This window comes from Lepidochelys olivacea, assembly GCF_965140295.1.
Source record: "Lepidochelys olivacea isolate rLepOli2 genome assembly, chromosome: 1".
In the NCBI taxonomy this organism is placed as follows: Eukaryota; Metazoa; Chordata; order Testudines; family Cheloniidae; genus Lepidochelys; species Lepidochelys olivacea.
Window position 1 is genome coordinate 189,744,679 of NC_140411.1, and position 15,183 is coordinate 189,759,861.

The 15,183-nt window shown below is 38.8% G+C and overlaps 1 protein-coding gene across 1 annotated transcript in view; it reads right to left on the bottom strand.

Moving 5' to 3' along the window:
* The window catches only part of EPHA6 (EPH receptor A6), an 850,663-nt gene that overhangs the window by 13,207 nt on the left and 822,273 nt on the right, over positions 1–15,183 (bottom strand). The window contains exon 16 of the mRNA XM_084646856.1: positions 4,528–4,677. Coding sequence (XP_084502982.1) covers positions 4,528–4,677 — 150 coding nt within the window. The remainder of the gene's footprint in view (positions 1–4,527; positions 4,678–15,183) is intronic.

The following is a 15,183-nucleotide window of genomic DNA, read 5'->3' on the forward strand; positions in this document are numbered from 1 at the left end:
CCCTCATTCATGCTGCTACCCATCCTCTCAATGGGAAAAACACTAGATCATTTCCAGGAGTTAGCCCACATGGAAATCTTCTTGAAATTTCCCCCTTCCATGCTTATTTGCAGGAGAAAAAACTCTGTCCATAGAGGAGAAAATGGCAGCAACTGAAATTACCACAATAGTGGATTATTTATGTCTTCCGCAGCAACACAGTCATCAGAACCCTTTCATTCTGCGCAATAAACTTGTATTTTTCCATGGCAACCATTTCATTATCAAACACAGTTTTACCATTAGGTAATATGGCCAACCCAAACTCAGGCTGATAAAGCCTTTTTACCACACTCCTCACCCTCTGTATCTATATATGTATGTAGGTGTTCAAATCTCTCTGTATATAGAGACAGGCAGATAGAATACGTACCACACGTGTGGAATTGATAACTATTGATAACTGTAGGAAGGAAAGGTACCTACTAAGTGGATAGAAGAACAAAGAAAGGAGCTCTGTGAGTAAGTTCTTCATAAAGGAGATCTTGCTGGCATGGGAAGCCCCTTTGCCAGGTCCTTTATAGAGAGGGAGAATCCTGCCAGAGGAAGGATACAGCCATACAAAATATTTCCTAGGAGACCAGTTGACTTTATGCCAATCTTGAATGTCATCCAACCCAAAAGTTTAACAAGCAATGTTAAGTATCAGCTAATGCAATGAATCAAAAATTATTTCAATTGCATGGCTTCTATTCTAAATAGCAGGAAGGGATAGATGTCTATCAGAAGTAGCTACAGAAAACTTAGTTACTTACTATAATAGTGGGTAGATTTTTATGGATACATGTTACTGAAGCTGCAACCTGTAGCTGCTCAGAAAAACAGATGTCAGCCTAATATATTACTGTACTTGCTGCAAATGGTGCGTTTCTGAATGGTGTTTTTACTTTCTAGGTCAAAAGTAAATGCTCCATACCTTTTATTAGGCATAAAACATTCAACAGTCATGCCAATACAAAGCTGATGAGGTTTTTCTGAAAGACATTATTTTAAAAAGGATTTCATTGGCATTTATACTTTCTTTGACCCATTACATTTTATAATTTCTTTGGTAGGGGAGCCAAAGGGCCCCCTCCCTCTCTGTGGCTGGCTGCTCCAGCGGTGAGCCCACTGCCCTCTCTTCTGGTGCCACATCAGCCCCTGAGGGATGAAAGCTGTAACTGCAGTGCCTCCCCAGCACAACTTCTTATTCTGCAGGGGACATGAACTCTGCACTTATATTTCTTCTGTTAAAAAGTGGGGGGCATAGTTCCTTGGCTCCCCGGTTCCAGTGCCTTGGACTCTCCATTACAACTGCCAACAAAAAGATTGATTAGCACTAACTGTGCTTCTGGTTTTCAGATGTAAACACTTGACCAGCAGGAACTGGACTGAAAGCATCAATTTATTTCACTCAGTTCACCAAGCAGAAATCAGATAGTCAAAGCCAGACTTTCTCTCTCTAAGTGATATAAATGTTAAAAGAGTTCATCAGTGAGTTTTGTGGATGAGAGTTAGAGTTAGTGAAATGTGTATGGTGAATTTTTACATATCAATATTGTTGTTATGTGAGCAAGAAGTTTTATTCAGTTTGCTATAGCAGTTTTATGCATATTCAATCAATCCATTAAATATTATATTTTTCTGAATATCCAAATTCTGCAATATGTAATAATTTTTACAACGGTCTCTAATAGGTGTTCCAGAAGAGCTCATTCACAGCTGTTCTGTAAACTGAATGCATCAGATATAAATCTTCCTTTCCTCACATGGTATTAGTGAGCTAGACTCTTAGCTCAATCTGTTCATCAGTACAATAGTTTCCTCAGAAAGCTCAATATCTAATCTAATGTTTATTAATTAAGCAATAAGACATGACAGACTGTGTAGCAGCCCTAATTAATGGACACCTCTAGTGCCTGATGCACATCCAAGAAGTGCATTAATCAGCATTACCACAGGTCTGAAATGACATAACACAATAATACAATGGTTATTTACTGGAACAAGTAACGTTTCTCAAATCGAGTAAGTTTTTAAGAATACATATTATGCTGTTGGTAATGATACAAAATGTATGGTCGACATTTTCAAACCTAGGTGCCTAAAGGTCAGCTCCTAAGTCCATATTTAGGCAATTAAATAGAAGTTGCCTGATTTTCAAAGGTGCTAAGCCTCTACAGTTCCCACTGACTTCACTAGTATTTATGGGTGCTTATAATTTCTGAAAATCAGATCACTTTTATTCAGATGCCTAAATATCACTTTATCAGACTAACTTTAGACTGTTAGGTTTGAAAATGTTGATCTATGTAAATACTTTTCTATATGCTTGTGTAGGGTGATCTGTGACAGTGAATTAAAAAATTCTAACAATTTTGACCATTGGTGCTGAAGCCCACAGTATCCAGGCTAGGAAGGGCATTTAATATATTAACAGAGTATAACTTCTAATTTTTTTCTTGCTGCTCAGTGAAGACCCAACAGGCATGAGGTGAAAGCTATCTGGGACATGGGTTTGACCAATTTGGAGGCCAACTACTAGAAGTGTCACTTAAAAAAATGTATTGCAAGATTTTACAAAACAGTCATAATAGCTGATATCTTTGCAGATCTGTAAAAAAATATAAGCTATTTCTGAAGTGATGTAAATGGTGGTGTCAGCTAGATGTAGGAAGTGGACATAAGGAGATACATTTACACACTAATGTAGCAGAAATATGGAGAATAGCAGGAAAAGCAACTAACAAAGAGAGTGTGGAATGATGTCAGAAAAAGGTCCCGACCTTAATTTGTTTTAATATTTCTTTTCTGCTGTATCTTCTTCCATCCTTTGGTATCTAGGGTACACTTGTACTGTCTTTCTGATGAGGGAGTAACACCACCATATATATCACCTCTGAATTCAGTTTAGAATGTCAGCTCATATAGCTAGTGTCCTTTTTGCTACAACAGGACCTGTGATTCTTCATATTTATGTAAGACTTGTCAGCAAAAGTTTGCACGGTGTCTTTTATACATCTGCTCTGTGCACACTTCCCCCACCCCCATTTCCCTTGCCAGAACTACAGTATCACTGACCTTTGGGAAATTCATATAATTTCTGTAAAACAAACTCATGCTTACTTAGAGTTACTTACTGTGCTAAAACATAGGCCACAATATGCTGCAAAGGTAGGTTTACACACTGTATGCCTAACTACTTGGAATTTCCCAATGCAATTTAAAGCCACTGAATGTTTGGAATGTCACATTTACTTGTTGTTAACATCTTGATCAAATTAATGAAACTTCATCAAATTGTATTGCAAAAGAGATATTTTGAGGCAACAGTTGCACTTTGGCACATATTGTACTGCATCCCAGTGATATATGTTTGGTACAGCATAATGTTGATTATATGGCAGTGTTGCCATGGATGATTTTTTTTCTGCTGCAACATTCTGAAAAAACTGGCTTCCTTAATAAAAGTACCGCTGTCAAACCTCTTTTTGACGAATCAGCCTGAAACTAACAGAAGTTGTCAGTCAGCGTGGAGTGACAACATCCTTGCAATAAGGTAAAAATAATCATCTGGAAAAGTTTTGTGATATAAAGATATATCTACATTATGCAGGGGCATGAGGAGTGATAAGAATGGGATGGCTGTCATTCTGCACCATGACAGGGAGATTGTCTCTTGAGTGAGGCTTAGACATGCTGTTCTAAACTATGGGGGTGCCATCCTCAATTGCAGTACTTGTAGAAAACTTAACTTGTGATAAAAATTGCCCCATCTCCTTCAGTGCTATAGTTTACAGAACAAACTTTCAACTTCCTTAGAAGATAATGTTTGTTCTAGTTAAGAATAACATAGATATAGTTGAAACTATTTTGAGCAAATGGCAGAGGAAAATATATCACTTTATACCTTTACATTGTCCTGTACGAAATGTAAAACTACAGGTAGTTTGTAAAGAAAACATTGTATATTAATTATTAGGAAGCAGAACTAGAAATATTCTTCTCACGGCAGCTTCAAATTGTATCCCATTAGCCCCAGGAGTGTTTTGGGATTGATCACCTAAAGTATGTTCATTGAAGGGCACCATCAGGATGCTGTAGATATATTGGACCAAACTGATCACTGGTATAACACCATTATTCATGGAGGAATTGATATATTGCTTTGTTGAGCAAATTGTATCCTCAGGTTCAGGCACAAGGCTCCCACTGACTTGGATGGAAGCTGCACACATCCAATCCCAGAATCTGGCAAACTGATTAGGACTTTTTGTGGTGTGGCTTTAGCTGTTCCAGGAAGCCAGTCAAAATTTTACTTATAGAGAGGCGGATCCTCAGCTGGTGTAAAACAGCAAAATTTCATTGAAGTCAGTGGAGTTAAGTTGATATATACTAGCTGAGGATCTGAGTGAGAAAGTAAATAAGACAGCAAAAAATGAAAGGGATAACAATCATTTGCAAAGAACATTTAATCAGAGTGGCAGATAGGTCTCATGCAGTACTTACATCCTGATTAGACATCTCCCAATATGGTCTTTCTCCATAGGACATCACTTCCCACATGACAATCCCATAGCTCCATGCATCACTTGCTGAAGAGAACTTCCTGTAGGCTATAGCTTCAGGGGCAGTCCATCTTATGGGGATTTTTCCACCCTGGAAGACATATTAAAAATGTCTCAGTATCACTAGAATACAGAACTGCAAGTACCTTAAAAATAAATAAGTAAACCCCCTTGCTGTTGAGGTTCCATATTCTGCTGTCTATGAAATAGACTGATAATACAGTTTTGCCTTGGCAATTTACTATAAATGACAATGTTGGTATTGGTGGCCTGTGATATGCAGAATCTCAGACTAGATGATCTGGTGGTCTTTTCTGGCTTTAAACTCTATGACACTACTACTGCAAAAAGGCAAATTTGCAAAAATTTGATCACCACAGTTCAATTATTTACCCCCTAACAAATTCACACTGTGGCGGTCTTTTGCATAATATTATACTTATACACTATAATCAGTTACATTTTATCTATTACATTTTGTATCTGGAAAATTATTTTGCATTTTTAAGAGTAAAATGATTTTTTTCCTGATACAGTCCTTCAACAAAAATTTGTGTTAATTATCACAAATTAGAGGAGTTCCTTGAAAAAAAGTTATTTATTTCTTGAAAGTAGTGTATTCAGAGTGCCACTAGATGGCAGAATGGGGCAGTCAGAAGAATTGAGATAACTAATCGTAGCTGTTTTTCAATTTACTGTACTGAGAATAAAGATTGTTCAGTGTGAACACTATTTCTGGAAGAAAGAAAATAAATTAATTGGAACACAGTTTTGGATACTGAAGAAAAGCCAGTTTTTAAACAAGGAAGCAAATTTACATTGTTAATCTATTTTGTTCATGTGGAAAATTATTGGTCAATAACTTGTCAAGATGATGATGACTCACAATGCTGCATCAAAAAGTACTGCAAGGCAAAACTATATAACCTTGTTTGAATGTTACTATTCCCTTTATTAATTATAACCACTGTGACAAGCCAATGTAGCTAGTTAATGTCTTTATGGTTCATAAATGATTGTAGCTAAGATGCCCTTTGTTTATATCTTTTTATTTAAGCACTATGGTTTTGTAAAAGACTTTGGGTATTCAAATTTGGCCTAACTTGATCTACTCTAAATCAATGGTAAACTCACTTTGACTTCAAGGGGAGCAGAGTTAGGCCACTATTGCTGAATTGCTTTTTAAAATCTCATGCTCTATTCCATTTATTTAGAGCTATACTGAGCCATTCAGGCACTGTAATTTTAACCCGGGGTGCTAGTACTGATTTTTCCTTGGACCTTGTGAGGATGAACAAAGGAAAGACATCTTCCATCCTGTCCCTACATGCAGCACTTGGGGCCACAGAAAAGACAGAAGGCCCGACACAGAAGTTAACATATTTGGGAACTGAATTGGATACAAGGCACTATGTATCACAGCTACCCAAAGAAAAGCTAGATAATATAAGGCTGTTGATAAGGGTACTCAAAGGTTCTAGGAAAGTTATACTAAAATGGGTACAGGTGATCATGGAGCACTTAAACTTTGCATGGAAAGTGGTGGTGCTGGGTAGGGCCTCATAATTTTATCAGGGTGACCATAGAAATGAGGGAAGATTTGGAGGTATGGGAAACATTTTTGGAACAGTTTAGTGGGCTAACAATCTGGTGATCCAGTTGCGTACTGGAATCAGAGTTTCAGGTACAACTGGATACCTCGGGGGGAATTTGTTGTAGACTGTATTACCAAGGGAGCACAGAGGTAGCCTGAGTAGTAGTAGTCTTACAACAAGAGATGTCCCATTTGAGTTTTCCACTAATATTGGTGTCTTCCAATATGTAGGGCCAGGAATTTAGAAATAAATGGGTTTGGTTTTGGTACAACATTCAGGCAGTAGTGACATTATTAACTGGCAGTCAGCATTGGAGGGTTTTCATTCCCAGTGAGTCCAGGCAATTGGACACTGGAAATTGGACTGTCACAGGACCTGTGCTCCCTTTGATGGGTGACTGGGGAAGGAAAGATGAGCTTATGTTGTCTGTCTGTGATTGCAGGAGACATCAGAGACAAGGTTGATGTTTGGATTTTCAGGCACTCTATTGTGCATTAGGCCCATACGCAGGCAGCCAGGATGGCAAACGGACTGCCGCTGAGCTTCAGGACTGAGGCTGTCTGCCTTCAGTGGTTTGGCAAAAAGGGCTCATTCTGGAATCAGCTCATGTCTCTTCTGCACTTATTGATGGGTGAACTATACCCACTGTCCTAGTTATTTACCTCGGGGAAAATGATCGAGGGGCCTGCAGGATTCAGAGGGACATGGGAGGATTAGACAGTCACAGCCAAACCTGAGATTGGTTGAGTTAGAAATACTCATGAAACATGTATGGCAGGGAGCCATCAATCTTTTTGGATGCAGGTGGCTCAGTGATTTCACAAAGGGACATCCAGTACAATGTGCTGGAGGTTTTGAAGGAGTGCACTTGTCTGGGGCTGACATTTTGGTTGTGGATTGGATTAGGTAAGAAACAGATCCCACCTGGCACTTAAACCCATCTCTGTGTCTTTCTTTTATTCACCTGTGTGTCTTGATCAGTGAATATTTCTCACTGTTCAGCTATAAGCCTATCCCCACACAACTGAAACAGGCAAAACTCCCACTCCTTCTGACCATCAAGAGCATAGGATTGGTTCTTAAGAAGAGACTAAATTTAACATTATTTTGTAGTTCTGCCCTTTTTATGTTCACCATTTCTCCTCTTGTCCTTAGTTTAGTAACTCAGGCAAAATTCAGGACCTGATCTGACAATGCATGTTAAAGGCAAAGGAAAGATTCCCATTAACCTTCTGTGGGTGCTGGATGAGGTTCTCCAGCACTATTTGCTTTTAACACAGCCAAGGGCAAATTGTGTTCATGTTGACCCTTACAAGTGGGTGCAATATCTGCCTGGATTATGCATGCCAGTTGGGGGAGGAGGGGGGTGGAAGGGGAGGTGAACAGAAGATGTAAGCATATGAGCTAAAAAGTACAAACTTTACCCTTTGAACCCAGGCCCTGTCGAAGAATTCCTCTTGCCATATGTCCATACACAAATGATCTGCAGAGTATGAACTCTGCAGGTTTTGAGGGAAGGTGCAAAAGAGGAATTCTCTGTTTCTCTTCCTTTCAATGGTTTTTTGGGTGAGAATTTATGTGCAGCTTGAGGACTGGCCCTCGAGATTTAAAAGATGCTCTTCAGCCCTATATAATACAGATATATTCCCAATTACTAACTTCAGTTAAAACAAATTTCTTCTCAGAGGCTAGTATCAACTGATATCCAAAGCCTTTTTTTAGATATTAGTGGCCAGAAAATGGACACAATCCAAATACAAGTCTTGAGACATCAGAACAGCAGTGAGGAATATACTATAACCAAGAATAAATGGAATGCTACTAATCTGAATGTTCAGTGTGTTAATTTAAAGCTCTATATCATGCAGTGAAACATATTCATAAATTGTTCTAATGAGCATACATTTTTAATTTTGTAGAAGTTTAATCAATGGAAGACATTTTTATCTATCATTTATCAGCATTTGGATTTTAATGAATAGTTCTGTTGTTAATTACTGAATTTCTATGTTTAGAGAAAACACACACAAATAATGAGTAGTTGACATTTGGATATTCATAAAATATTCTTTTGATATGAAATTATCAACAGAATTATGCATTCAAGTCTGAACGTAGACAATGAATTTAATCATTAAAGTTTGATTGAGGGTGAAGATCTAATCGTCATTCCTTCATGAATCTGATCACATACCCAGAAAATATACTGAGAAGAGGTCACAACTGTCACTTTGAATAGCATTCATAACAAAATTTGATTCTTCATGTAACTGACTTTTTAAAGAATCTGATTAGACTACCAAAACTAGCTTCATCATACAGCTTTACTGACTGATTCCTCTGGGACTGGATATTAGAATGTGAAAATAAGAATGGAGAATAAAATCTTAATAAAATTCATCGAAGTTCATTTCCCTTGGCACAGGATGTGCTCAATGTTGTATCATAAAAGGTATTTCCTGGGCTACCTAATGGCAAAGGGAAGCAAATCCTCTTAAATTCACAGTAGACTCTTTTTACGCATAAAGCCATTAGATGCAAACATGTATATTTCACTACTTAGTTATGTTTGAAGAATATCTTTTATGCAAAAAAGCTGTTTTATTTCTTGGGAAGAAATCTAAAAGGTTGAGACCTCAATATGACTAACAGTAAAGACTGATATAACTAAAAGAATTATCAGCCATTCATGCATAATAAGACACACATAAGCTTCAGGATAGCTAAAATGATACTTCAAGTTCATGATGAGAGTAATAAACAACACTATTGTTATTGGGCATTTCTTTTGAGTTTTCACCTAATTGAAAAAAAATTTGAACACAATATTGTACATGAAGTGAGCCACCTTCAAATTAAAATAATGTATACATTATCTAAATTTAACTACTCTAGTGGATTAATCAAAGCTGTCCCAGTTTCCTAGTCCAGAAGGCCTGTACACAAGCAAGCACTATTTTTGTTAAAAACCATGTTGCGTTTTTGCCCCATCTCTAAAATTTATAATGAGCTCAGTGATCAGGGCCGGATTAACACCTTGGGCTCACCTAAGCCAGTGAGAGCTGTGGAGGCATCGCTCGGGGCGAGAGCGGCCTGCGGAGCTTCCCTGATTGCCCCTGCATCTGGGGGCTGCAGGGACATGCTGGCCACTTCTGGAAGCCGTGCAGAGCCAGGGCAGGCAGGGAGTCGTCCTTAGCTCCACTGCACCACTAAATGGACTTTTAATGGCTCAGTCAGTACCGCTGACCGGAGCTGCCAGGGTCCCTTTTTGACCAGGCATTCTGGACAAAAAACGGATGGATGCCTGGCAACGCTAGCTGGCTTTGCCCTCTGCTGGGCAAAATTTGAATTTTTAGGTGCCTCTACAATGCTGGCGCCTCTAGGCATGTGCCTACTGTGAAATCCAGCCCTGTCAGTTATATGCTAATTTTGTTTTCCTGTAGTAAAACAGCTCTAATGGTGATATTCCAATGCTTATGATTTAGCCTGTTTTTTACTTGCTGCCTTCTGAATTAGGGTGACCAGATGTCAATTTTATAGGGGTAGTGCCGATTTTGGGGGCTTTTTCTTATTTAGGCACCTATTATTCCCCCCCGCCCCTGATTTTTCACACTTGCTATCTGGTCACCCTATTCTGAATAGTGACAATTCCCTGAATTATTCTTGCTTTTAATTCAGTGCCAAAATTCCTCAGTGTGCTGTCAAGACAGTACTTCTAACAAGAATACAAGCAACATATTATTCACTCAGTGCACCATGCAGCTTCAGAACACACACACACACACACACACACACACCCTCCCCTACATACACCCTACCTTACAGAGTTGACAAAAGTACAATGTGCCCTATTAACTAAAGATAGTTTTTGTATAATGTATAATTCTGTCTCCTTCTCAGAGTTTAGACACCTAAAAACTAAGTAAAAAATGGACATGTTTTTCCAAAACATCCTCTGTCTCATGACACAAACAAACAAACAAACAAACAAACAAACATTATTATTAATTTACTATTTAAACAGTTTTTGGAGATCCAGAAAGCAATGTAACAATACACTATCCAGAGTTAGCTCACCGTTGCAGCTACAGCACATTATGCTGCAATGCTGAAGACCAGACTACATTTGTTAAGCTCAAAATTACAGACTGCCTGATGGGGAGACATCAGGAATGGCAGAGAGGGAAAGAAGCAAGTGTGCTAGCTGCCCTGCCTTTAGTATTCCCTGCTAACCAATCCAAGAAGTGATACTGATGAAAACCTTAGACAAGAAAGCAGAGATTTATGAGCTATTACATATGTTAGAAGACATCATCACATGTAACTATCCAAATCATCCGAACATGATGCCTTAAAATCATGATATTCTCAGTATTAATACTAATATGAGGTCATGCCTATTTCTGCTACAATGGCTCCCTAATCTCCCCGAAAGTAAGCCAGAGTATTCCTAGCTGTGGAACTCCCTTGCCTACAGAATCCCCCATGCATGTCTCAGGCAACAACAGCAACTCCCCCCATGGCTATACGGACTCCTGGGTCAATTATATTGCTCTGCAGCAGATTTTGTTGGATGAGGCCTTGTCTACCTATGACCAGGGCAACTCTCATGTTCCTGATTTTCCTGAAAAATCCCTCCCCCCACTTCCTTCCCCCTCAAAGACAAGACAATTTGTATTTCAGTTGTTTTTAGTGAGGTAACAGAGTGTCCACAGCTATGAAGGTCTGCAGTGCAACCCACTAATCCTGCTACCATGGAACTTAGAACTGCCTACTCTTGGAGACAGGGTACGGAACTAGATAGATCACTGCTCTGATCTGGCCTGGCAATTCCTATGTTCCTATGAGTTATCAATCACATTTGCTTGTGATGTTTTGTAATAATTGTTCGTGGCACTCATTCAGTCTCAGCCTTTTACCCCAACCCACCTGACAGAAATAGAACGAAAGGCCCCGAGAATGAAAGGAGAGCAAAGACTCAGTGAGGAAACTGAAATTTAAAATATTGAATGCAATTCATCATTCTATATAAAAATCTCATCCCACTTTACTGGAGTGGTGTTTTTGTTTGAAGATGTGGATCTATCAACATTTTTCACATGAGAAATCAGTTTGGTCAACTTCAGTGAATCCCTAGAATCCCTAGTGGCATTTGTCAGCATCCCCAAACTATAATTTAGAACTATTCAGTATTACTGACATTCTTCTCCAGAGAGTCCAACTATTAGAATATCAGGGAAGCTACATGTTAGGACTACAAAACTGTTCTGGAAAGTTTCCCCAGAGTCTGCCACATTATGTCTAGCTTCAGCTAGTACTATCAATCATTCATTTTCATGAGAACTGAAATGAACAAAAAAACCCCGCAACCTAATTTTAAAAAAGATTGGATTTTTTTTCTCAAAGGAAGTACCATTTTATTTCAAACATCCTGCTAGTTTAAAAATACTACAGTTGGATACGTGCAACCTGATGATTTTTTTTTAAAGTTGGCCATCCCCATTTTTGTCTTAAAAATAACAGGCAACTTCTTAACATACAATAATTATTCTAGCAAACATCTTATTAACACTTATATTATACATGTAGGCATGTATGAGAAAAGGAAAACTATTTCTGGGTGGAAAGAATCAGCTATTAGATACCACTGTGATGAGTGCTAAAGAAACACCAAACATAGAGAGATTGGAGGTTCTCACACTGATCACCAAAACACTTCCAGATGAAGCTGGAAGTTTCACAGGGGAAAGAAGCACAGTCTTGTGGTTAAGGCATGGAATTATTACTCATAACACCTGGGTTCTAGTCCTAGCTCTGCCTCAGGTTTCCTGTTTGACCTTGGGCAAATAATCTGTGTACTTCAGTTCTGCACCTGTAAAATGGAGATAAAAATACTTCTTTACCTCACAGTGGAGGGACTGGGTCCAAGGGTCTTTGCCTAGAGGTAAGCAGATCACTAATCCTTTATCTCACAGAAAATCCAAAGGCATCTGGGACAGTGGGCAAGAAGGGTGCTACTCTGCCTCCTTTTCTTCTTTTTGCTTCATTCTGGATCATTCTCTTTTTGTGCTTGGCTAATACTACTACATGATTTGGACTATGACAGGGCTGGAGACTGCAAGCATACTAGACCTCAGTGATGAAAGCAATATTGAGTGTCTCATAGGAAATCAAGCTCATACATGATGCTGGTTTCGTTGACAGCTGATTTGTACCGTACTATGTTTGCCTTTTAGCAATAAGAACTTGTGGCTGTTTCATCTGCCACCCTGCTTGCTGTGGTTCCAGCTCAGAAATTTGATACACGGTTGGTTTTATGTCCCTGGTTGCAAAGCTTTGCCTTAGGACTTTTGGATGTATATCACTTAGTCCCGTTGATATGGGCCCCGATTCAGGTAGGCACTTAAGTACATGCTTGAAGTGAATGGGACTACTCACAGGCTTAACGTTAGGCATGTACTTAAGTGCATGATCAGGGTCTCAAACAGAGCTAAACCATGTCTCTTGAGTGTAAAGAGGCATACTGGTGGAAGGGCACTGTCCCAGTAGCAGTGCCTGGAGGCATTATAACTGTTAAAGCCTTAATTTAACCAGAAGCACTATGTGCCATGCCTTTACAAAGATCCAGCTAGCACTTCCCCCAGCTCTAACAGCACTAACATGTACATAGTGCTAGTGAGCGAACTAGGATAAACAACTCGGGAAACCCAAGCCTTCTATCAACAGAACTGGTACAGCATGGTGAGCAACAAGTGTCTCCAGAATACCCCACCAATTTGCCATTTTACTTTCCTGAAGGCCATCAATACTTTTGAACTGGTTCTTTCTAAAAACCAATTTTATTCTTTCTATGAATGACCCTTTGATTGTTCTCCAGCCTTAACTCAAAGGAATCAAAAAAATCAAACTTGTCTCTTCTCAATATTAAAAATTTTGTCACTTTTTAATCACACATTTTTTTCTATAAAGTAATAAAAGTCCCCATTAGTATTTCCTCTGTACCAAATCATTTTAACATTCAAGAAAAATCCCTTCCCTTTTTAAAGCATTGATCTTCACTTAGGTTGAAAGATAAGAAGTCTGATAAAAATGCATAACTTTGACCCTCAAAATTCACATAAACGCAAAGATAATGAATATTTCTAAACACCTAAATCTGTCCTGCAATCATTTTTCTTTATAGTACAATTTAACAAGCATTATAAAATGGCAAAGATACAGCAGACTATGCAATATGACAGGCTGATAACATTTCCAACTTGTTTGTACATCTAATGGGAGAGAAAGGGTCAAACCTCACTATTTAGGGTACCCTCTTTGACAAAGTGCCCATTATTTACCATTCATTTAAAAATATTTCTTTCATTTTAAAATGAACAAAATAGTAGAGATGGGAGAATGAGGAATCCGTAGTTGGAAACCTGATAAAACTTCCAGTATTCTAGAATTAAAAGCGTAGCATACTTTTTTGAGAAAGGGAGACAGACACAGATTTAAAAAAAATATATTTTTCAAAGTTAAATTGGTCTACACATACCCACAACCATTTTGGAAAAATCTCTATAGCCCAATCCTGCTGCAATAGAAATTAATGGCAACATTCATTGATTTTGACAATGTAGGATTAGGTTCTAATGTTTAGAAAGTGAAGCCTTACATTTTTCTAGGATTAAAATTGCTGTAGTGAATTTCACAAATTCAGATGCTTTAATCTAGGCAATGGAAAAATCCTTTTCTTTTCAGAAATCAAGTGTTTCAGAAGCACTCTTCTCTACCAGATTTAGTTTGGAAACTATAATACTACTTGATAATAGTGGAAAAATGTTATTTTCTGAAACATTAGTATTTCTGCTAAGATATACGTCTCTTCAAGCAGCATTATAGTAGAACCTCAAGAGTTATGGACACCTCAGGAATGGAGGTTTTTGTAATTCTGAAGTGTTTGTAACTGAACAAAACGTTATGGTTGTTTGTTCAAAAGTTTACAGCTGAACATTGACTTAATACAGATTTGAAACTTTACTATGCAGAAGAAAAATGCTGCTTTCCCTTTATTTTTTTAGTAGTTTATGTTTAACACAGTACTGTACTATGTTTGCCTTTTTGGGTCTCTTTTGCTGCCTGATTGTCTACTTCTGGTTCCAAATGAGGTGTGTGGTTGACTGGTCAGTTCGTAACTCTGGTGTTTGTCACTCTCAGGTTCTACTGTAATTTCAAGCTGTCTGCCAACTCAGATTACACCAACCAATTTCATGAAAGCTGCACATACCGAGTCCTTAAACCTGCATGCCCCAAACCTACCTTACTCAGACAAGTAGTCCTATTGGAGTAAGGTGAAGAGGGTTAGTTCTGAGGGTCTATATGAATGCTTACGTGCAGGATCCCCTGTGTTCCATGATTCTGTGATCATAGAATTTGCTACAGAGTCCACTCCATACTGTAGAATTGTGCTCCAGAATCTGAGTTCCCATTTGAAAAAACAATGATACTGCCCTTATGGTTAAACGCATGCACAAAGGCCCTGATTCTGAAATTACCCTGTACAGATTCTCAGCCACTTTATTGGAGGTCTTGTGTAGATCTGATTAAATTGCATTAAAAAGGGAAGAAGAAAAGCAACAAGGCAGTCTGGAAAATATTTTCAGTGCCTGTATACAAATGATAAGAGTATGGGGAACAAGTAGGATGAACTGGAAGTCATGGTGTAGAGAGGCCAAGTGGCCTCCCTCCAAGCGAGGGAACATTATACTACCCTAGGAGGGCGAAGCCTAGATTGCCCTGCCCCCCTTGCCGGAAGTACCTGGGTGTGGCCGGCAGTATAAAAGGCCAGCCCTGCAGCACAGTTGGAGGGGAGCTGTGGAGGAGAAGGATGCTCTGCTGGTTTGGCTGCGTCCCTGAGAGAAACCGTTGCTGGGCGGTGCCCAATCCACAGATGCTGACGAGGACTGGCCTGGAGTGCCTGCTGCTGTATACCCCAAGGAGCCAGAAGAGGCCTGGAAGCT